Genomic DNA, 23,732 nt, shown 5'->3' with positions numbered 1-23,732 from the left:
AATACTCGGGATAATACAACGGTTTCTTAATGGATTTCATGACATAATGAAATGATAAAGTGATTAATTTCCCACAAGGTGACACCAACATACATTTTGCTTATATCAGGCAGGGAGTTTGGGTCCTGAAGGAGCTTGCAGTGTAAACACATAGTACTCGTTGCTTCTACAACATGCATCCACTCACTGCTCTCCACCACTCTGGGGAACTCATGTATTTGTAACCCTTTGGCACCCAGCTGGCCAGCTCTTCACTCTCACACCCACTCATCATGTTCATGTCCACATGAGTTGCATTGATATGCATGAAGCCTACCACATGATGGGGAGAAAAAACATATTTGTGCAATTTTATCTATCACAGAGAGAATTTGAACCACAAGTGCCAAATTACAGGTGGGAACAGGGACAACACAAAAGCAGTGGTCGAATTGGAAGTAGTTTATATGAACATTAAAGATTTTCTTGTAGGTTTTCAGGAATATTTTGAGAGTTACTTAAAACACCTTCTCCCAATCATTTGAACATGTACATTAGGAAATAACAAAGCCTGACTGAACAGTCCAGATTTTAGGGTTAGGGTTAGTTGTGCACAGATCTATGTTTCCTAATTATGTTTGATCAGATTTAAACAAGAAAATCCTGACATTATGTGCATCTTCATATTCTAAAATTTCATAGCAGCTGAGAGTCAGAGTTGTTCATACGTAGTTGTAAAAGACACCACAAGGTCCATAGAAGCTGCTCCTGAGCTTTTTATCAAATCACTCTTAATCTCCCTAATCCAACAATGCACCCTCAAAATTTCTTTACATAACACATCTATTTTCCTTAACACACTGCACAGAAACCTGACAACATTTGTACAACATGACACAGTAATATACACATGTAATGTACTTTGGATTCTAAGTGACACTTCATTCATATTTAAAATCAAAATCAGTGATCAAAAATCAAAAATGAGGAGTACCACTCAGCTGTATGTATGTTTTCTGAACAGTAGCTGCAGGGTTCATAGTTTTGACTAATGATACAAGGTCCATAAAGCTGCTCCATTAAATCACAGCAGATGGATTTCCCCATGGAATTGCAGATTTTTATTTTTCTAAACACTTTAAGGACCACATTGGTTTAAAAGACAAAACTTGTCGAAGAAGATGTTGAAGATCAAAAGCTCTAGAGCAGCTACTTAACTTGATGATGAGATTGCAAGTGATACCTTTAATCCTTATATGACGTCTGTGTTTTAGCTGCACTTCCACATCACATAGAAATATTTTGGCATCGTATTTTTGATTTTTTGGGGGATTTAAAATATAGTTACACACAACATGTCTCTGTAAAGATGGAAACACCAATGATGTCAACATGTCAACATACAATAATAACACCGCACTTATCTTTATTAACAGAATAGATAACCTTTGCATGCCCATACATTTACTGCAAACAACCGTTTATTGCGCCTAACATGCAGATGAATGTGAGGATGTGGACTTCCCTCTGGTTCCAATCTGGTGTAGGACCAAAGTGATAGCAGCAGATTGCATCGCCATGGCAACACAATTATACTGCCATAACGTGGGAGGCAAGGATCATGTATGATCCATGGTTAGATAGTGTAATTATTCACTCGCCTGCAGGAAAGGAACATTTATCTCCTCTGTTATCCCTTTTTAGTTTGTGGAACTCATTCTGGTGCAACATAAGTTTTTCAGTTTGATGTGATTTTTTGTAGCTTTTTGTTTCTAAAATAATGTGTGTGTGTAAATTATCACATCAAATATATTAGAATAGATTCAGGTCAAACAAATTGAGTCCATTTGAGGAGCATGGCAACAAGATTATGAAGAGTCACCACAATTTGTGAATGCTGGGTAAATTATAGCACACAGTACCTCGTGTAATGAAGTTGGGTGGTCATTGTTCCCACTTACAGCTGTCCATTAGTTACCAAGCAACATGCAAAGTGTTCATGTCGAGGTATTGGTGAGAGCAAATTCACATTGTGTGATAGTGTGAGCACTGGCTGAGATGTTTGTGTAACCACTTTATTGTTTCATAACACGGTATAATAGTATTATGATGCCCAGGCAAGTGGAATAGAGCGTGCTTCCTTCTGTCCCTGGAACAAAAATAACATACACAGACACAGACACACACACACACACAATGATTTGCTCATCAATTATTTCTCAAAGGGGGGATATTAACTCAGCGTTGCCCTCAATCGACCCTTTTCCATGATGTGACACAGGTGTTATTTTAAGACATTACACAGCAAATTCGGCTCAGCCATGTTTGGCCCTTAACATATAAAATGTACTAAAACTAGTACATTATATATCACCCAATAAATAACTTGATCAGTACAATTACAAACTGCAAATGATGTAAGAAAATAAATGATACCTCTGGCTCATATTGTCATATATTTGAAAGAATTGTAAATGTATTTAATTTGCTTGCTCTTTGAGTTACAACTGCAAGTGATTATGAGAAAAAACAAATGGAGGAATGTGTGCTCCTAAAAGCCAAAATCCAAATGAGCTGACGCCACACATTAAAATCAAACTTTTCTCCCAAGCTTTCTTTAATAGACTTACTTTCTGTGAACAGTTTTTCTCATTTTACTGACCCCCCCCAGCCCTGAGTCCTGCAGTTCAAAGGCGAGTGATTGGATCCAGGCTCACATATTTAAGAGATGAAAGTAGAGCATGCTCTCTGTATCAAAATGCCTTGGTAAACACAGAAAGGTCAGGGAATAGATTCTTTGCTTTGAAATGTCAGCTGATTACTTTATATCGGGCAAACATGAAGCTATTTGAAGGGCCTATAAGATAAAAAAGGCTTCACAGTGTGGAGAGGAGAGGGGTAAATATAGATATATGTTGCTTCTGATCATATTGTTTTGGTGCTTTATCAATAAACAGCAGAGAGGCAGTTTCAGTCTTTTTATATCTGAGAAACATTCATATAGTAATCAGTGTACAATCAAATGCAAAACTTTTGTGTTCGGCTGAAAGTTTACATGTACAAAATCTGGAGGTTGAAAAACGATTCACATAGAAAATACTGAAAAAAGTGATTTGCCTTACATTACACTCATTTCTACATGTAGCACTGTATTGAAATCCCGTAAAGCAGTGGTCCCCAAACCCCTTTGGGTCCTATATATTTCTGTGAAAACAGGATCATGTTTGTTCTGGCTTTTATGAAGAGGTCAAAACTCAGACGAATGGATTTCCACTTGTGGCCTTTAATAATTCACTGGTCTGATAATAAAGTTGTTCACTATATACTACAAGTGTTGCTGGAGTTTTGACCTCATTCCCTTCTCCATGCAACTTGAAAGTAGGTCAAGTTAACTTTCACCTTGTTATGCCTCTAAAAATAATTGATCTAAGACAAAAAAACAACAAACTCTTGGATTAAACTGTTCATAAGTTTTGCCGACACTAAAGCTGTAATTTGTGTCACATGTAGGTATGGCTTCATTTTAAGGGCCCAGAACACAAAAAGGTTGGGAACCAGTGCTGTAAAGTATCAAAAGGTTTCATTCCAAAATATTATGTATTGAAAAACTGTTAATTGACTCAAAACAAGACTTCTGAGTCCTTCATATACATGAGACATCGTTTAGATTGTACCTTTAATATCCACTTATTGCTCTGTCAGCATAATTATGACTCCTCCTCCTACTATTATTAGCAATAAAACTGATAAAACAATTTTTTTATTTCATTTTGGAATAAAAACTTAGATTTTACACACTTGATTGTTAGAGATTAGACGTTAATATCATACAAATCAAATGGTTTTCATTGAACAGATACAAAACATATTACATATACCACTATCATAACAAAAAAAGAGCCAATAAGATCACCCAAAGATATAAGATTAGTATTGTAAGTTCATTACTTTAACATTTCAAAGCCAAAATATTGTTTATGGTTAGTACTAAATCACTCATATGTTATACAGTATGTAGTGTGTCAGAGGCAGTGTATCAGTGTTGTGCTGCAGAGGCCATAGTGGAATAGAAAATAGACACAAATCATTGAACTTAGTGGTATTTAAGGATTCATTTTAAGGCCGCTCTGCACATTCCCAGTTCTCAAACAACATTCACTCAGTTTGGACTTTTGGTCGCCGACAATGAACAACTTTAAAACATTTTACAGGTTGAGACAATCTGAATGTTTGCTGATTCCAGTGTGACACTAGTGGAGCACATTACCAACTTACTCTTGCTGAACCTGAAAGGCGTTATCCAAAAGCAGGTCCAGCTTGTGACATAACAGACATAATTAAGTGTGACTTGAAAGAAAATGTTATGGAGACACAGAAAGAAAGAATATGTTACTTTCCCACACAAGTAATAGACATAAAAAAAACAAAATATAGAAACAAGATAAATAGAACAAAGAAATGCATCAAAAAGTGAAAAACACATTAGTATGCATTAGAACACTGAGCATACAGGTATATGGATTGTTGCAGAGACTTTGTACAGTACACTGTACCATTATAAAAAATAACTTTACAAACACTGCTTTATGTACTTGGATCACTTTACAGTGCCTTGGCTTTTACTTTGGCATTTGATGCTGTATTCTTTACAGGAATGACAGCAAAACATTGTTTCGTTTGTTTTTTTATTTAAATGAGATGAAACGCTGATCGTTAATGACAAAACAGCGAGGAACTTTCTTGATGTGTCCAAACCATCAAGGCAAATATTGGTCAGCTGAAGGCAAAAACGATCAAAGATGTTATTGACCAAAATGTCCTAAACTTTGCATCAAGAAAGACTACGATTGTTCCCAAAGATCTCATGCATGGATTGAGGATATTTGGCATATATGGTGGGAATGAATCAAGAATGCTTTGCTATACTCAATTTAAAGCCCATGTAGAGAGATGTGCAAGCACCGTTTCATAAAAGGTCCAAAAACTCTTCGACTTTCAGCTCAGTATTGTATAAAAATCTAAACAAGCAAACAGTAGTTATTGTGGATATTGGCAGTTTCATACATCTTTCCTTTTAGAGCCCTCAACAGCAAAAATGTTCAGTTAAAATGGATGAAGTGAGTTTTTGAACTTTGGAACTTGATGCCAAAAGTGGATCAAATAAATCAAATATCTTTATTGTATTCTCACAGTGATTCAATTAAATGTTTCAGAGCCCTGTAGAGCTGAAAAACTTTGGATTGCTACATGTTTCAGGAGGTGCGTGTGGATATGCTACAAAGATGTATGAAAAAAGAAAAGCAGCTAACTCTGAGATGAATGTGTATGGAAAGAAAGAGCGCTCTTTCATCGTCCTGATCAGGATGAGTAAGAATGGACTTGTGCTGAAACTTAATGTCACCTAAATATTCAATTATCTGATGTTGTCTGTGTAATATTTTTGTAGTGACGTAGTTATAAAGGCCACCATCATCTGGGAGACTCAGTATATGAGAGTGTTCAGTCCTTGGCTATTGCATTAGATTGTGGTTATAGGTAGCACCACTATGTTTCAGTCCGGGAGAACTGCCCATGGATTGTTTGACAGCGTGCTCGAGTGACTTCCTGGTTACCAGTAGCCGCACCACGTCCTCTTTCTTCTTTGTTAGTCTTTTACGAGCCTGGTCGTGGGTCACCATGGTCATATCCCAGCCGTTCACCTGAGAGGAAGAGAAGAATTTTGTTTGTTTAGAGAAAAGTTGTAGTCAGTACTCAAATCTAAGTTAGCACCATGTTGATTCACAGTAGTAGCAGCACTGCTCCTGATGCACCGTTTCTGACCGTCTCTCTACTGTACACGTGGTGCCATCTTGTGGATCTAGACCAAAGCTCTTTTTCACTACACACCTGCATTATTTTGTCTCCCATCATCAAGCCTGCATCATGTGCTGGTCCTCCTGGTGTTATCCTGGTCACATAGATGCCCTTTGAACAACATAAATACACTTAAGATATAGAAAATGGCATCTCAAATCAATCAGACTGTGTGTCTGGAGACATCCTCAGTTATCAACATCATAAAAGTAGAAAATTATTTCATTTTCATTAAATTGTCTTGATTTAATTCACCTTTTTTATTCTATCTGTTAGTATTACAAACAAATTACAATGATGAAAAGATGACATCTAAAACATTTTAGATTCAAAATTCGATGAGGGAAAACTCAGCCTGAGAAGAGGAAAGGTTGACAGATTGTTTAAGCATCTAATGCTAATAAAGATTCATGCTTCTAGTAAAACAAATGGTCTTTGATATCCAGAACATAAACCAACAATAACTCCAGAACTAGGGCTGCAGCTGACCTTTATTTTAATTAATCTTCCACTTATTTTCTTGGTTGGTTGGTCTTGGAGAAAAGCAGCGAATCCTCACATTTCAGAAGCTAAAGCCAACACATTTCTGAGATGTTTGCTTTTGACTTAAATCGATTGATTTTAAAAACAGAACATTTTTGTTGACCGTCAAATTAATTAATTAACTAATCATCACACTATGCCAAAGAGATATTTAAAAGAAGCATTGTTCTTTTAAGAATAAGTGTTAGTGGTATCGATCTACTTTAATCTCCATTAACGCTCTTAAACATATCAAGAATAATTCAAGGAAAGTCTGAAAGGACAAAAGACAAATTTCCATCTCTCCACATCTCTCTCTCACACTGTGTATACACATTTAACAGGTAAGACGTGACTTTGTGTAAACCTGTCGTATTCCTTTCTATGACATCAGTGAGGTGAGAGTGGTTTGTTCCCACTTGAGGCTGCAGGTGATGTGTTCAGGCCTGCCCTTCGTTTACAGCTCACCAAAGTACTGCTCTAGTACCACTGTGCTTCAACCAGACAGCAGCAGGAACAGAAGAAAAGTCAAGGAGCCTCAAGTTTGAACCTCAAACTATCGATCACAAATTCAAAGTTAAGTTTTGAAATTGTTTACCTTTGATTTTGAATAATTGAGCACAAAATTGTCAGATACTGATAATATGAAGTCTTATAGTTTTGTCTCCATCACCTGTAACATTTACTGCAGTTCATAAAGATCTGATGGATACACACACTCACACATACACACTTAGACTTACCTTGTCAGTCTTGTCCTCAGAGAACGGGTTTTGTCCAGGGTCCTGGTCAATCCCTCCACCGATACTGAAGCCCAGGATCAGATTATCTTTCTGATGCAACTTCTTGATCTCGATTCGTTGCTTTTTAATATAAAAGATAAATAAATAAATCAGATCCATCTTCAATATCAATCACCCAGGAAATATAAAAACTCACTGTTACTACTGTTACAGACTGACAAGTCCCTGATCAGGTGGACAATGGATACTGGCGGCGTTCTCGTGTGTCTGAAATCTGAGCCGCTGGTCTTAGTGCTGCACAACAGTGTCAATGTTATCTCTCTATCTACATTAATGTTACTGGGGAATATTCATGTATGTTACTGTTCTTATTGATTAAAGAAAGCCCAGATATTACTGTATGAGAAGAACAAATGTTTCTGTTATAGTAGCCCAACATAACAACATCACTCCCAAACATACCTCAGAAATTATTTATCCAGCCCAAAAATAAGTAAAACCTCATAGATTATACATGTTTTTCAAGAAAATTAACCATGAACTTAAATGTGTGTTCATTTATTTATTTATGTAACAGATCGTGTGTGTAAATCATAATGCAGTGCAGCAGTTTTGAAAATATGCAAAAGGAGAAGGTTTGTTATCACCGATTTATCCACCACAGACGCAAATTTTAGTGCATAACAATCAGATTTCAGAGGATGGTGCTGAGTAAATGAAGTCTACACTGGAACAGAGAGTTCATTAGTGCAGCACTGCCCTTGACACTGACAAGCAGCTGCAGGCTCGTGAACCAGATGGACGGATGACTCTGACAGTAAGACTCCTCACAACACTCCCCAACACAAAGGCTGCCTGTGTGCGTGTGGTGATGAATAACCAGACGTTCACTGAGAGCTGTGGCTGATACAATGAAGTCTAAGGATGTCTGAGACTTTGATAATACTGAGTAAGAGTCTATCGATCAGTCATGACTTGAAACACATTTCTCTCTCCAAGTAAAAAGAGACAGAGATGGCCTATTCATATATAACAGGGGGGAGGATTTATATTAAAGTCTGACCTATAAATATATTTTAAAAATTAATATAAAACCCCAGGAAAGACAGGGTGAAACAAGAGGGTTGCTATCCGCCACTACACTGCTAGATGCCAATTAACCCTACACACCGGACCTTTAATCAGTTCATAAAACTGATCTGATGTGGAGCCGTGAGTATATTGATCTTTTTTTGCCTCTCAACCAAGCAGACACCTACGTGGCTGGGAAATTAAGCCAATGCAGAAGTGCTGAAAAGTGTCATTCCTTGAGCGGCCACTTGTCTTTGTCGATATTTCATTTAGCAGGGAGGCGGAAGAAGCAGTACAGCCAATATGGGGGATTGATATTAATTTGAAAGGTGGACATCACACCAGAACTAATGTTTCTGTTGTAGGTCATACCCAAAGACGTATAAAATGCAGATTAGCGATATAATATACTTAGGATTCTTTCATTAATATCAAAGAAAATTGTCATGATAGTGCAGCTGAAAAACAAATAAATCTGCAGTTGGACACTTTGGTGCAAAGATGGACTTCACGGTGTGTGTGTGGGTTTGATGGATGGAGTGGGATGATGTATTATGATGTAATATTGCTTAGCCACCATCTCTTGATATTTGCTTCTCTACCTGTTATTATTATTATTTTATTTATTTATTATCTTACTTAGATAGTGGATGCCACGTTGTAACACAGACCTCCATGTTTCTTTAACACATACCTGCTCCTCACATGTGACATCTTTGCAACTCTGGAAAAATCTCAGCTCTCCCAGTCACATCTATTTACCATTTCATAGTCTTAATCATTCAGATCTCGTAATTTCCTGCAGCATCTAAATGCACCACAAACACACACACACACATATATACTGTAATCTGAGGGTGACTGTGTAATCTGTAACTGTGTAAAAGTCGACCAGGAAGACTGAATCACAGCGACGGTGACGCCCATCTGTGAGAATAGTTAGCTATCAAGACATTCACATGCTTTTTTAATTAACAAGACACCAACAAAACGTTAATTAGATGAAGTCTGTGTCTCATTTTAACGACCTAGATCATGACGCGGAGTTATTTGGTTACATTTAACATGACTATCTGGTGTTTTTTATTCCTATTATGTGACTGCTGACGAGCTCAGTCAAGCTAAGTTAAAGTTAACATGGTTAGTGGACGGACCATGGTTACAAACAACAGTTAAATCAGAGTTTGTGTGTTTTTTGTGTGTTTTTTTTAGGTTATCGTCGGAGCAGGAGGTGAACAATGGAGACAGCCCAGGCTCTCAAACTTACCACAACAGCAGTCACCGGCTGTCCTGGGATGAAAGACATGTTGTCGCTGTTGATATTCAGGCAAAAAGAAATCCTAGCAACCTGGAAGAGACGGTTGTAAAATAAAAATTCATAGAAAAAAGGAGGTGTCGACAGCGGGACAACTTCCGAGCTCGGTCCGTGAGTAACAGCAGGCAGGCTGGAAACCAACGGCTTCCCAGGTGACGTCACCTCGTCTCCCTAAGCTTTATCAGCTGTGCGCGTTTTTTTTGTACCGCGGGGGGAGTCCGGGAGGGCGGTGTTTAACAGCTGTCCGTCGACCCCTGCTGACTCTGTGAAGACACGCGTTAACAAATCAAACTCTCTGGAGGATTGCTCGTCCTCTGTGTGTGCTGGGACGGGGCTGTTTGATTTCCTTAAAAGGAGCTGGCACATAGTGACCTCCTTTGGGATCCTGCGCAGTCTGACCCGTCTACTTAATCGAACATTCTCAGAGTTATAGACATGTAAAGTCTTGAAAGCGCCTCAGGGTGCAGTCATATGAACACCAAGAAGGATTTAAGTTAGGGCTGATTTAACACTAATAATTAGTTGTAACTTATATCCTTTGATAAATAAATCCTCACTCAGCAGTGATTAGCACTCACAGCAAGAAGGTTTCTGGTTCAAACCTCCCACAGTCCAAAGAGATGCACTTCATGGGTTAATTTGTGACTATAATTTTGGTTTGAATGGTTGTTTGTTTGTCTCCATGTGTCCTCTGATGAACTGGCAATTTGTCCAGGCCCAAGTGTCAGCCTGGATATGCTCCAGCTTCACTGTGACCCTGACGAGGATAAGTGGTTACAGACAGCGAATGGATGGAGAAAAATAAGGAGAACAGTGAAATAGGACTCCATAATTAACCTATATGTTCTTGTATTTAAGTAAAATGTGGCACTACAATGCAGTGCCAAGTGGTAGAAAGTAACTAAAACATTTATAGTATTTAAATGCAGTTTGAAATGAGACCTATTGAAGTTTTAACTTTGCCTATTTTAAACAATAAAATGATGATAGTAAAATTAAGATCCGACTTGAAATTGGATACTTTTACCTGATTACCACCAGGTGTGATGTAATTTATTGCCACTAGATGGTAGTCCAGTGTTTTTTGTGATCTCTGCTGTCTGCTGTCACTACCATACACCATATAATCCAATATACCACTAATAAACAATATACATTGTCAAAAACTTACATTTTTGAAGTCATGATTGTTTTTATATATGGTCAAAACTAGAAGAATTAACATAAGCGTGATTTAGTAATTACATTTATTGAAAACACTGCTTATAAAAAAACAACAACAACAAAGTTAGCATTGTTAAAATATATATATATATTTATTTTTTGGCACTTTATGAGAGCATTCACAGTACAAGGATATATGTGTGGGATAGAAAGGGACTACTTAATATAGCGTCCCTGATTTGTCATTAGTCAAACATATGCCTCTTGTTTCAAACTGCAGGCTGACAGTAGAGAAATATTAACTATGAAACAAAGGACCGCAGAACAGTCATAACAGCCTTGGAAACAAATACAGATTAAACATGTTCAAAGGTGATTTATTAGCTTAGTCATGCAATAAAATGTGATGCCTAGTACAGATGTATTATCTAGTTGTATATATAAATGTAAAATATTATTGAGATCACATGATCTACATACATACATCCTCATCTTACAAATCAATGGTCTGACCAAGCCATTTACAGTAAAAATGAAATGAGTTTGTTTTGGGAAATACTCGTTCCGTGTTCAGAAGCTATGTATACATGAATTTCCTTGTGAAACAAGTTTCACCAGTATGTGCATCTGCTTCTTCCAGTTTCTCACGTCACTTCTGATAACAGATTGGCATCTAATGTTACAGAACAGCATGTCTCCTTTATTCAAAGCAGCTAACATTAAACACGTCATTCCTGATTTTCATATGCTGCGTAAACCTTCCTCCTGCTACCTTTTAATGTAAAAAAAATAAAATAAATACAAATACAAATGTAACCTTTAAAAGTTTAGCCGGGGAAGAAGCTAGCAATTACTTTCAGTGAGAAGCCTGTATAGATTACATCTATTTATGTAACAATGAGTTGTCTGTATTGTTTCTGTTGAATAACAACAAACAAACAAATAAATACACATAACATAAAGTATTAATTAATTCACTGATTACAGTCAAATAAAGTCAGAAGCTTTATCATTTTTCTACTCTTAGCAACTGATGTGCAACTAATTTAACTTATCGGCAGCTGAGTTTCAAACAAAGTCATTCAAGCATCTGCAGCTTTGATTTGGAAATGGAGAAGTATCTTGCACGCTGTATATTGCAAGTGGCCAACACATTGAAGTTAAATGGTAAATATGAAGCGTCTACCAGCTTGTTAGCTTAGCTTCCATGCATACAAAATCACACAAGCACTTCAAAGCTAGAGTCACGTGTTCATGAAGACAACTGACTCTGTGGTGTGAATTGTTCACATACTTCACTCTGTGCTTCACGTGCTACTGGATGATTCTACTCGAGGGCACACCTGAGAACTCAGAGCGTACTGAACGTCTAGATTTGCCTGATGTAAACAATAAACATGTTGACATGAGGAGGTTGTTATGGATTCTTATGGTCATGACAGAAAAAGAGAGAGCGACGCCATCGTATATGATACCATATATGGCTCCTAAATCAAGCACATCATGATAACAGCAAAGATTAGCTTGTCTTCAAAACTTTCCACAATTGTGTCACTATCCCTATTTTTGATGTATCTTGAACACCTGTAGTGTTAATAAAGGTTAGCCAATAGCCATCATGCACATGCATAGTTAATAGTAAGTATATCTCAGGCCTATAGCTAACAATGTTTTGTTTGGAACCAGTAAATTCCTGGAGTCTTGAAGTAACCAGCAAACACGACATTGCTCCCTGTCTAATAGTCTGGCAATTTTAAATCACAGGTTGGATGGATTGCTTTTGAATGGATTGGATTTTGGATGGAAAATTAGTACAAAGAGTTAATTAGCCATAGTAGAGAGATAGTCCCCCCATTTCCAGTCTGTGGCCTTGTATTTATCACAAAGAAATAAAAAAAAAAGGTCTATCCCAAGATTATGCAACCATGAGAACATAACCGCAACTGTTAATGTTGAAACTAAGTTGAAACTATTCCACAATCCACTCATCAATCCATCTGTACATTATTTTATAAGGGAGCAGTTGTGTATCAGTAGCCTGGGGCATAAGGTGGAGGTGGAAAGTACTCTTTAGGTAACCCTTCATCAGTCAGTCTCACATCAGTTCTTGTGTAGGGAAATGGTGGAGCACTGACCGTCTTCTCATCTGTGATCACCTGGTACTCGTTCTCAGTGTTTCCACTCCCCTCAGTTGCCTCCACATTAATCTCTGAGTACATTGACTCCGGTGACATACTTTTCCTCTTTTGAATTTGGAATTTCTTCTTGAGGTTGAGATTGAGGCTCTTTATGTTGGTGATGACTGACGGCTTCGCTTCCAGGTTCTGTACAGGCTGGTTGTTGGCGCCGAATGGGTATGCAGTGGCTGTGGGTGCGATGGGACTCTTGGGTGCAGAGACTGTCCTGTCACAAGCCTGGATCTGCTTCAGTGGAGGAACACAGCCCCGAGCAGGGACTTCAGGAGGCTGGTTGGATGAAGGGCTGTTGGCTGTATATTTTTTTCTGGTCATTGGAATAGGCTGGAGATCATAAACATAAAATATATATCAAATATAAGTAACACTAAAGTTTTGGGGGAAATGTTTTAACAGCAAACTCAACACCCCCCTCAACTGTATTTAGATTTAGTTTTAAAGGTTGCCCTGTTAATTTTTTGTCAGACAACAATTATATACTTTGGAAGAACTAAAACATGACATCAGTTACAGTAACAGTCAAGCATTAGACAATAGATCAACATTACCATGGCTGGAGTAGGGAGAGCGCTATGTGGAAATTCGTCTTCAATATTGGGGTAAAGTCTGTTTGAAGACAGGACTACAGAGTTCCTCAGGTTACCCGGTCGATAAGGAAGGGCAGGTGGGATGTCTTCTTCTGATACTGGTTGAGTTACGCTGGGAGGCAGGAAGATGTTTGGAGGCAAACTTGTGTTCTGTTTCAGATTTCGTTGAGGAAATAGTAGCTCTGCATAGTCAGTCCTGTCATTGGAAGTCTTTTGCGAGAGAGAAAAACAGAACAATTTGAAGATTGTTCTCTTTTTGCATGCTGCACAGGTGGAAAGCAAATAGGCAAATAACATGGAGTAATGGTGACTCTAAATGCACACACTGTAACAATGTAGTCCTGATGAGGTGAAAGAATCATGAGAACAATAAATATAACTTACAAACCACGCAAACTGATAATAAATGCAATGATTGTTCGGTTAACGTTCCTGTATGCAGGTAGGATAGTAATCTTCCTCACCTGTCCGCAAGCAACAGTCAGAACCTCAGTGTAAGGCATGATGGGAGTTCGTCGATGAAAGTCTACCAGGTCCTGCAGACACCTGTGATACCTGTTTTCCCCTATTATGATGTATTGGCCATCCACCAACAGATCAATCATGAAATGCCTGCAGCGGTCTGCAGCACTAGGCGTCAAAGAAAACACATTAAGAAGAGTGAACAGGGCAGAACTGAGTGTGTGATCATAAGTGTAAAATACAGCTCCACCTATAACAGCAAACACTCACCGGTATGAGAGAGTGTAGCCAATCCTGCTCTCACTGACTCTGATGAGGAAGTAGCCAGGAGGCTTAGGCATCAGCAGTTCCTCTGCCATCCTGTGCAAATAATTAACACAGAGTACAATTACCCCAGACAAAAAAACCCTTTCACACATGCACTTTAATCTGTAAATCATGTAGGAGCAGTATTGCATGTGAACTAGAGCTGGATTCAATTTCCTGTGAAAGTCACTGTGGGAATTTGTCATTTTAATATTTAGAGAAAACAACTTAGTTTTCCACACACTTGACATATATGGACAATGTTGTCACTGTGCATGAACTCATTTAATTAGACTAAGCTAAATAGAATGGTCTGGTAAATACTGCACATTATAGTTTTGTCGGTAAAGTAAACATACAGTAGGGAGAACAGCACACCGGCTAATAATCCACAGATATAATCCATTATACAAAGTGAAGAATGTGTACACTAGGTGTGGTGGAAGCATAAATTTATCGTAAGTAATAAAGTATTACAAGGGCAAAGTCTGACATTCAAGAGGCTGCTTCACTGACGTATCTGTGAGTATTGTATATCCTAAATAGTAATGTAATTTAATGAATTTGATGAAATAAACTTGGATAAAAGATGCAGTGGTCTAGTTTTGCTTTGTCTAAAGATGGAGGAAAGGTAGGCTGACTGTGGATTTTGTGTTTTGATGTTTTATCACATCATCGCAACATATTGAGAGAAAATGTGATATCGTGTTCACGGTTATCAAGAACTTCCTGAACATATTCATTACTTCCTGAAAATTTGACATTTGATATTGACAGTTTGTTTAAGCATGTGTGTGTTTAACTGTTATGGCTGCATTTTATGACTTTTTAATGTAGTACTTTATAATGTTTTACTTTTACATTTATACAGTTTTAGTCTATTCTTTTTTTCAGAGTATAAAACACGATGGATCCTGAACATAAATGACAATATTAGAGTGATTTTATCCTTTAGCAATTCACTAAACAACACTGCATGCTGGAACACAACACTGATTTCCTTATCGTGTACGATTTTTTAAAAACATGGTTCTCCACATTCCTCCCTGTCTGACTTCATAGCTACAGATGACAGACCGTAATAGACGCTGTGAACTTACTTCCTGGAAATGATCCCATGAAACCATTCTGGGACTATACCGTCCCTGATCACAGACCGGAGCTGGGACTCTGTGAACCAGACATAAGCATCACGCTGCCCTTGTAACGACTGACTCCACTCCATTACCCGGGGAAGTAGCTCATTTAATCCTCTCTTGTGTCTGTTGAGGAACTCACTGCAGAGACAGACCTGTAAATATCATGTCATTTACAGCTCAATGAGTCCACACATAAGGAACTTGTACACAGTGTACATTCTTTGCATAGAGTACAATCAGCTTAGGCTGCAAATGTATGAGCTGTCGGTAAAAACATTTCTGTATTTGGGCTAAAGTGCCCTCAATAACTAACAGATTATTATTATTATACATTCAAATGACAGTAATTACATATGTCAACAATACTGCATATTCAGTCTGCTTCTTTCCTATGTTCATTGTTCCTCTTTCAATTACACATAATGTCAGTAAATTATTGTGAGGTCTGTTGTGCCTCAGTTTCACATAAAGAGAAATCCCATAAAACTTAAATATAGACAGTTTACATTACAAAATGCAGTCTAGACAAGATGTTCTATGTTTGTTAGCATCAGTTTTACATCTAATAATAGTGAAGAAACCTGTCCTGCTTAAATTTGGTCTATTCCACAAATGTAAAACTTATAGTTTGCCTCAGAGATTTGGTTACTCACCTTCTGGCACCTCCGTGATAAAAATGGCACAACAGAGCTGACTCACCTGACAACACCTGTGGGGGTGGAGGCAAAGCGTCCTTCCACATCACAGACATTGTATGTAGCTGTTTAACAGTCACACATTTAGAAAGTAGTCCAAAGTCCCATAAGGTGGTATTTCTTTTCAAGTTCATAACTTGTATCAGTGACCTTTGGTTCAGTTTCGTTTTTCTCCTTATTGCCTGTCTTCGGTCTTCTCTTTACATAATAAAGTATCAAATATCTATATACACAACATGAACATTTTGCGTACACAAGTTATTACCTTGTGTGCCCAGGTTAATCATCTTGTTTGCACAACAGAAATTCTTCTTCTACCTTAACGGACAACTTGAAGTTTAGTGTTTTGTTCAGAGACCAGAGGGAGCAGGGATTAAATAACCAACCCAGCAATCAATTATTATCTGAAATACATATTTCTGGTTTCATATATTATGTATGTAGTGACTATTAAAGATTTTAAAGATTTGATTTAATATTAGAGATATGCTGGACAAATGTGTACACATGAAAATGTTTCTTCTGCTGTCAGAGAGGAACCTGTTACAAACAGGAACCACTTCGACAATGGTATTATTATTATTAGTGTTAGAGAAATATTAACTATTCGGTGCAATGAATCAATGAAAACGCCTGATAATAGTGGAGACCAATACATGACCCAATCTGGGGAATGATGATTGTCTGAATGAAAAAACCCTAAATAAAAGTTCATGGTCACAAGGTTGAAAGTCTATTATGTGCAAAGCAGAAGCAATGACTGAGCTTCAGAGCACTTTTTTGTGCTGTCCTTCTCCCTTTACAAACAACGCCCACACACTAAACCACATTCTCAGTCATATGAAAACTAATTCACAGCTTTTGCTCATGCTGCAGTTCCCTTTACTCTTCTTTTGAGCACACCATGTAGACTTTCACCTAATTTGTTGATTAAACTTAGTAGAAAAGGTCTAATGTGAATGAATGAGGCTTATTCTCATATGTTAAGAAGTATAGTACGTTGATTAGTGGGTTACATTTTTTTACATTACAGTATCTGTTGCTGGTGAAAGCTGACACCACATTACACCTGAGCATCCCGTGGGAGCTTTGAGCAGAACTACTCTAGAAGGCGGAAACAGCTAACTGCAGACCCAGGAAGTCCTGGACAATGGACATATTGATTACTGCTTAGTTGGGTGTAGCCAAGTGAATCTATATATATATGAAAAAGTTTCTCTGACTTCCATCTGCTGTCAGAGAGGAACCTCGTATAGACAGGAACTAGACTGGACAATAAAGTTCATGGTCTTTGGTATTATTATTATTGTCGTTAGGGATATTGTCAGGGTCAGTTCATTAAATATTTAATGCACTGAATCAATTAAAAAGCCTGGTAATGCTGGAGAGCCTCTTCAGTTACAGTTGCTTGTTCAAGTCAGGTTTTGTCCTCCATATATTACATTTACAAATTCTACAGTTAATAAAAGTATATAATCATTTAATTCCTGTTTGTTTTTGTTAACTTAAAGTGAGCCTTTTATATCTACAGACGAGGTCGGTTCCCGTCCACAGAGTCGTATTTAACGACCATGTTTCTACAGTAGTCCAGAACGGAAAAACTAAACACTGGCTCTAGATGTATGTACGTATGTTCTCCTGTGCATTTGGAAAGGGTGAGGCGAGGTAGTTGCTCGATGCCACTAAAGTCAACACACAGGCACACTGAAAGGTTTAACCAATTCAACAGTCTTCAGTTATTTACATTTTCTGATCACAAATAAAATTCAAGGATTAAACATAAACAAAACATGTTTAAAGTAGCTTCCTGGTGTTGTTTAACACAGTTCTCCTCAGTCTATATGAATCTTGATAAATAGAAGTTGATAAACATTTCTTTAAGAATCTCATTTTTAATAAATCATCAAAAGTACACATATCTACAAAAGGTGTAGATCAATACGACTTATGAAGTACAATCATTGTAGATTTTATTTACAATTGCTGAATTATTTAATTTATTCCCCATGAAATCAGTGACAAAATGCAAATTTAGTTTTTTTTTAGGGAATGCTGGAGATATGTTAACAGAACTGGAAAAATTACAATTGGCAATAATTATAAATGACTCCAATCAAAAAGAGAAACTGAGCTCACAGACCAAATTTAAGCCAAACGCAAGTCTAAAAACCTGAATTTTTATCAAGCCATGATGAATTGTCCAACCACGTCAACAATGATTTAAATCCACAGGTTAACATCTACGCAGTTACACATTCAACTCAATGACTCTTCAGCTCCACTAGGAATTATTTGCTCTCACTGTAAATCGTTGGAGGTGATTTCAAATCAGCTTTCAGTTAATTTCCTATTCTTACATCTGAACAGCTCAGTGTAGCGAAAACACGAGAGAATTTGGAGTGACAGCAGAAAATAAATCAGCAAGGATCCTTTGCACATTTCTAATCTCAAATAAAGCTCGTCAAGTTAAATGTGCAACGCTTTTTGAGGTTTTCTACACACCCAGAATGCATAGTTCAGATGGCCATGGTACTGGGCCAAAACAAGACATGAGGATATATGTAGAAAGAGGTAGAGGGGAGGGAATAAGAGAGAGGCTAGGTGCGTGCATCTGGGGTTCCCAAAAGCATCAATGGGGATGCAAATGCATAAAAAGCTAGAAAAAGTGAAATATCAATTAATGGAAAAGCTGGAATGTTGGGAATGGGAATGAAAACTATCTCTAAATCATAGGCCTTCTGTATATTTTCATTATACTCAGTGCTCAGATGTTTTTAGGAAGCCCAGACAGGGTACATGGAAAACTTGTGCATGAATATTTCAGTTAAGACATGCGACAAACACAGTCAACAAATGTTAAGAACTTTTTTTTTTGTTTTTTTTTTACAGAAATAATAAAGGAAAAGTGCATTATCAATAAGAACATTAAAGGGCACTTTGTCATTTTGGAGCTATGTTTTTGTTTTACTCCATAAATACTGCTACAGCACAGCTCCTATCCAAGGCCCAGAAAACTGTTGTGTGCATGTTTCCCCATTAGAACTGACGACTGGAAGAAGTATGAATGCATAAAGCGAACGATTTTATCATCGTCGTGATTCCTTCTGAGCCACTGCTGTGTAACTGTGTCGCCTCCAGGTGTTAGAGTTAGGTATTGCTAGTCCACCAGTTGAAGTGCATCAATAATAACCGTCGCACATCAACTACATCTTTCTTACCCACAGAAACTGTAACACCTAAAACAATAAGGTCAACAACTACAAAAGGAATCTCTGTGCCCTTAAAACACGAACCCAGTCTTACTGCCACCATGTGAATACTTAAGATAGACATAATCTGGGCCCCATATACATATTACATTTCACATTAAAGTGTTCACAAGAGGAGTGGAATGTTTCAGCCTATGAAATCAACAGGAAGACACTTGTAGAAAAGGTGGACAGAGGAACTGTAAACCCAGATGTTGATATGGTGAGTAAAATGCGCTGGCACTACTGTTTGTGGAATCATAATGTATAATATATATATATCATGATATTTACATGTTTACCATATGTGGATATATTAAAGTCTTGACCACCCAGTCTGTACACAAATGTAGTATAATAATTTCAGCTGGGATTGGACTCTCATTGCTTCAGGGTCGCATTATTCAACAGTATATTAGCACAAAATTAAGAAGCCCGTTGATCCAGTAAAGATATTCTGGAGGTATAAATTGGGCTGCTCAAGGATTGAATGAATAAGACTTCACCAAGCGACACTGACAAGACACTGAGTAGTAAAGGTTTGATCGATTGAGGCTTTAAAAGTCAATAAAAACTTAAGGAATCAAGTTCTATCTAATGAGAAACTGTAAAAAAAAGAAAGAAAAATAAGGAAAAGAAAACAGAGTTAGCATGTAACAGAGGCCACAATAGTTAGATCCACAGGTGTCAAGGGAAGACTTGCAAACCGCAGGAAAGATAAACTTTTGTCTTTCCTACTAGAAAAGAAGCACAGGTCAATCAGAAAGAGAAGTAGGAAGACGGGTGAAGGAAGTGAGATCAGAGTGTGCTCTGTCCAGTTCTGTCCAGTGCGGGGGGACACAGTTAAGGCGATGGTGGATGCCGATTGCTCCCGTCTCCTCACAGGAGCGTGCAGCGGAAGAAACTGCTCTTCTTGGGCTGTTCTGTAATCTTTACTCCTTGACTGCTGCCCTGCGGGTTGTTGCCCTCCTAAAATACACACGGATGAGAAAGAACATTCAAATATGAGGACATGACACAGCACAGACACCGCAAATTGCGTCCAAGCAATTGAGTGTTCACTCTTCTACGTGCTTACCAGCTTCTTGTCCATCTTTGCTTTGATGTCTCTGGCGAGGGTTAAGAAGGCCTGAAGGCAAATAAAGCACATCATTAATGGTAGTCGACCGAGGACGACTGTGTGTTTATTTATTATTCATTATTATTATTATTTAGCAATAATACTATGAACTACTAAAATTATAAACTAATAATCGCTGAAAAACTTGGAACTCACGTTCTCCACGTTGATGTTCGCCTTTGCACTGGTCTCCATGAATTTGATACCGTACTCCAGCGCCAGCTGACGGGAGGAGAAAAGAGACAGAGTCAGTGTCAGCACCACAACACAGTGATATGCTAGTGTACTTTTTAAATCAAGTTCTCACTGCATGCATTATCAGATTTATCACCTTCTCTCCTCTGTCTTTGGATACTTGTCGCTTATCATTGACATCACATTTGTTCCCAAGGACCATCCTTTCCACATCTGCTGAAGCGTGCTGTGGAAGGAAGGTTGGCAAAGTGAACACACAGGAAATGAATCAGCTACAAAGTGTGCTCAGAGTTGTGCAGACTCTAAAGCTCGTTGTAGACGATCAATGCCGAGAATGGACGCCAAGATACAAACACATCAGTACAATATTTTACCTCTTCTATATTCCGTATCCAGTTCTTGATGTTGTCAAAGGACTTCTCATTGGTAATGTCATACACTAACATGATGCCCTGAGAGTTTCATAGAGGAAAAGACATAAGAAAACAAAGCAGCCAGACAACATTGAAGTCATTCCTTACTAATTATCATTAGTCTATAGAGACATACTTGGAAATTAAGTTTTTAATGTGATTTTCCGGTGCCCATTAAACATTTATTAGAGATGTACCACATGATTTTAGCAGCCACAAGTAACAGCATAACATTTAAAGAACAATGGCAACATGGATCAATTAGGTTTGTGAAAAAAAACATATGCAAACACAGGCATCCAGTTCAACTTGAACTAAAGGAGAGGCTAACTAATGTGCCTAAGTAACAACAACAATGCTGGGTGTGGTTCTGGTAAAGGTTCATGCTGCAGTGTGTACACCTGAGATGACCACCATCTCAGGTATACACTCAGGTATATTCACCTATTCAGAGAAAGTCTACACTAGTGCAGGAGTTGTAAAGCTGGCAACGCGACTTACCATGGCTCCTCTGTAGTAGGCTGTCGTGATGGTCCTGAATCTTTCCTGTCCTGCTGTATCCCTACATGGAAAACACACATTTTTCTTAAACTTTGCCTTGCAGAACTCTGCCCTCCACAAAGCAACGTCTTGTTTTCATGGTTGCATGGAAAACATTTAGGTAAATACACTTGTTAAATATTTCCTGCTGACAGAAACTTTCAAGAAGAATAAAATCAATTTTCAACTCTGTGCATTAAGCAAACAGTCTGGAAGAAAAAGAAAACAGCTGACCTGTCAAACGTTGGAAGAAACACATCAAACATCAGCTACTCTCCATCTTGTTTCCTCTTTGTGTATTGTTATACTGCAAACTAGTCACCACTACGTACAAGAGTCAGCTGGGTTTGGTTTTAAAATTGCATGAGCAGCAACTTTGAGGACGCCAAGGATGAGACTTGTAAGGTTATTTATGCAGCCACAGCTGTTGTTGGTCACGACAAACTGCTCTTTAAAACCTTCCTTCTACCGGCAGGTTTAGAGCGCTGAAAAACACCTTTCACAGCACTAGACTAAATGTTTTACCCACCTGGTTCCAATAATAGTGAAAGACTGAACATATTGTTTGCATTGAAAGCTCAATAATAAAATCTCTTTTTAAGGTTTGGTGAGAAAACAACCTATCTGAAAACAAGTTCCTCAAAATATCCCTTTACGGTGGCAGCATTTACTGAGGACAACAAAAGTTGTTGTCACCGTTGCTCAGTTATCTACACAGAGCTGACATTCATTGCATTCGTTTTAGTCCTCATCACACCATACCTCGATTGTTTCCCTTTTTTGTAAGTCGCTTCGGACACATGCGTCAGCTAAAATCACTAAATGCGATGAATTTATTCTACATTAAATACAAATGAACCCATGATGTCTAACAGTGTTGTCGAGGGAGGACGCAAAGAAGAGATGCAGATTATGAAATGGAAGAATATTCAATAAGACTTTGTGGTTGTTTATCGTATTTAATTTAAATATAGAGAAGTCATATATAGTCACAGGCCAAAAATAAATGAACCCTAATGGCTACTGCATTGCATTAGTTTCAGTTAGATCTGAGTTACCTGCGAGTCAGGAAACCGAGAGTGTCGTCATCCATCTCTGAATGTTTCATGTGACACATTAGTAAAAAGGTGTTGAAGTGAAGTCACTTTATGTATTATGACTATATCTTACCATATCTGTAGCTTGATCTTCTTTCCATCTAATTCTATTGTTCTGATCTTGAAGTCAATACCTGAAGGAAAAACAAACAAAAAGTCGCATAATTCACCTAATTTGAGCACATCTATCACACTGACTCAGCATCCCATTGATTTTAACATTAATGTTTGATTATATGAGTGGCTGACGAGCTCATTAATACTTTCTGTGTCGTTGGCTACCAAAGTGCGAAGTCCAGCCAGCTGGAAATGTGAAAGAAAAAAAATGACACTGCCAACAAGCTCAGTGACAGCTTTGTAGCCTGTTAGCTCAGCTGGTCATAGTTAGTATATATCTACTGTTACAGGTTGGGTGTGGTTACCACACTTACAGTACATGCGGACAGAGGTTTTCTTAGTATAGCAACCGGTTAAAAAAAACACTCTCGGTTCTGTAAAAGCCCCTGTAACAAGCCGGCTGGGCTGCTTCCTGACTACAAGATGAATGCTAGCCAGAAAAGTTAGCAACAGATTAGCATGACGGGATGGGCAGCTCCTTGTGCCACTTTTCGGCAAAGACAACACAGACAAATAGAGAAAAAACGACTTTTACCCACCTATAGTGGAGATAAACGTTGAGTTGAATGCGTCCTCTGAAAATCTGAATAAGACGCAGGTCTTCCCGACGCCTGAATCGCCGATTAAAAGTAGTTTAAACAAGTAATCGTAAGTCTTCGCCATGTTATTAGTTAGCTTACTACTGCGGATATCCCGCCCGGCGCGCGGACACAGACGTCACTGCGCGTGCTCTGCCTCTTGGTCGCGTCAACTGTCACTCTTCTCTGTCCTCGTGGCTCCGGAAGTCCGCTGTTCCTCGGGAGGATGTGCTCGTTTTGTCAGCTAAGGTCACCCGGACGAAGAGTTTTTATTAAAAAAAACAAAACAAAACACTTCCTTCACTTATTGTGTGAAGGTGGAAGTTCTCTTAAATAACAAGTGGAGTGTAATCTGTCGAAAGGAGATTATTTTATGAGTATGTTTGTGACGCA

General features: G+C 38.1%; 3 protein-coding genes across 3 annotated transcripts; all 3 read right to left on the bottom strand.

Annotated features, from left to right (window-relative positions):
• Positions 1–2,942: 2,942 nt before the first annotated feature.
• On the bottom strand, positions 2,943–9,680 carry tax1bp3 (Tax1 (human T-cell leukemia virus type I) binding protein 3). Its single transcript, XM_027290421.1, has 4 exons — positions 9,436–9,680; positions 7,098–7,217; positions 5,866–5,943; positions 2,943–5,678 (listed from the first exon to the last, which is right to left on the bottom strand). Exons 1-4 carry the CDS (start codon positions 9,472–9,474, stop codon positions 5,490–5,492), a joined length of 426 nt encoding a protein of 141 aa, XP_027146222.1. The 5' UTR covers positions 9,475–9,680; the 3' UTR covers positions 2,943–5,489.
• Positions 9,681–10,780: 1,100 nt separating this feature from the next.
• Positions 10,781–16,053, bottom strand: hsh2d (hematopoietic SH2 domain containing). Its single transcript, XM_010736787.3, has 6 exons — positions 15,990–16,053; positions 15,298–15,488; positions 14,162–14,251; positions 13,894–14,059; positions 13,391–13,639; positions 10,781–13,166 (listed from the first exon to the last, which is right to left on the bottom strand). Exons 2-6 carry the CDS (start codon positions 15,420–15,422, stop codon positions 12,678–12,680), a joined length of 1,119 nt encoding a protein of 372 aa, XP_010735089.3. The 5' UTR covers positions 15,423–15,488; positions 15,990–16,053; the 3' UTR covers positions 10,781–12,677.
• Positions 16,054–20,110: 4,057 nt separating this feature from the next.
• On the bottom strand, positions 20,111–23,465 carry rab8a (RAB8A, member RAS oncogene family; the record flags this gene model as incomplete). The annotated part of the gene is given in 8 exon segments (NM_001303394.1): positions 20,111–20,248; positions 20,358–20,408; positions 20,556–20,621; positions 20,731–20,820; positions 20,969–21,046; positions 21,509–21,569; positions 22,718–22,778; positions 23,301–23,465. Coding segments are annotated over 8 exon segments (621 nt in total). The 5' UTR covers positions 23,425–23,465.
• Between the last annotated feature and the right edge of the window lie 267 nt (positions 23,466–23,732).

The sequence above is a fragment of the Larimichthys crocea genome, chromosome XVII (assembly GCF_000972845.2).
Source record: "Larimichthys crocea isolate SSNF chromosome XVII, L_crocea_2.0, whole genome shotgun sequence".
Lineage (NCBI taxonomy): Eukaryota > Metazoa > Chordata > Actinopteri > Sciaenidae > Larimichthys > Larimichthys crocea.
The sequence above is the reverse complement of the archived record's forward strand: the minus strand, read 5'-3'. Positions and strand labels throughout refer to the sequence as shown.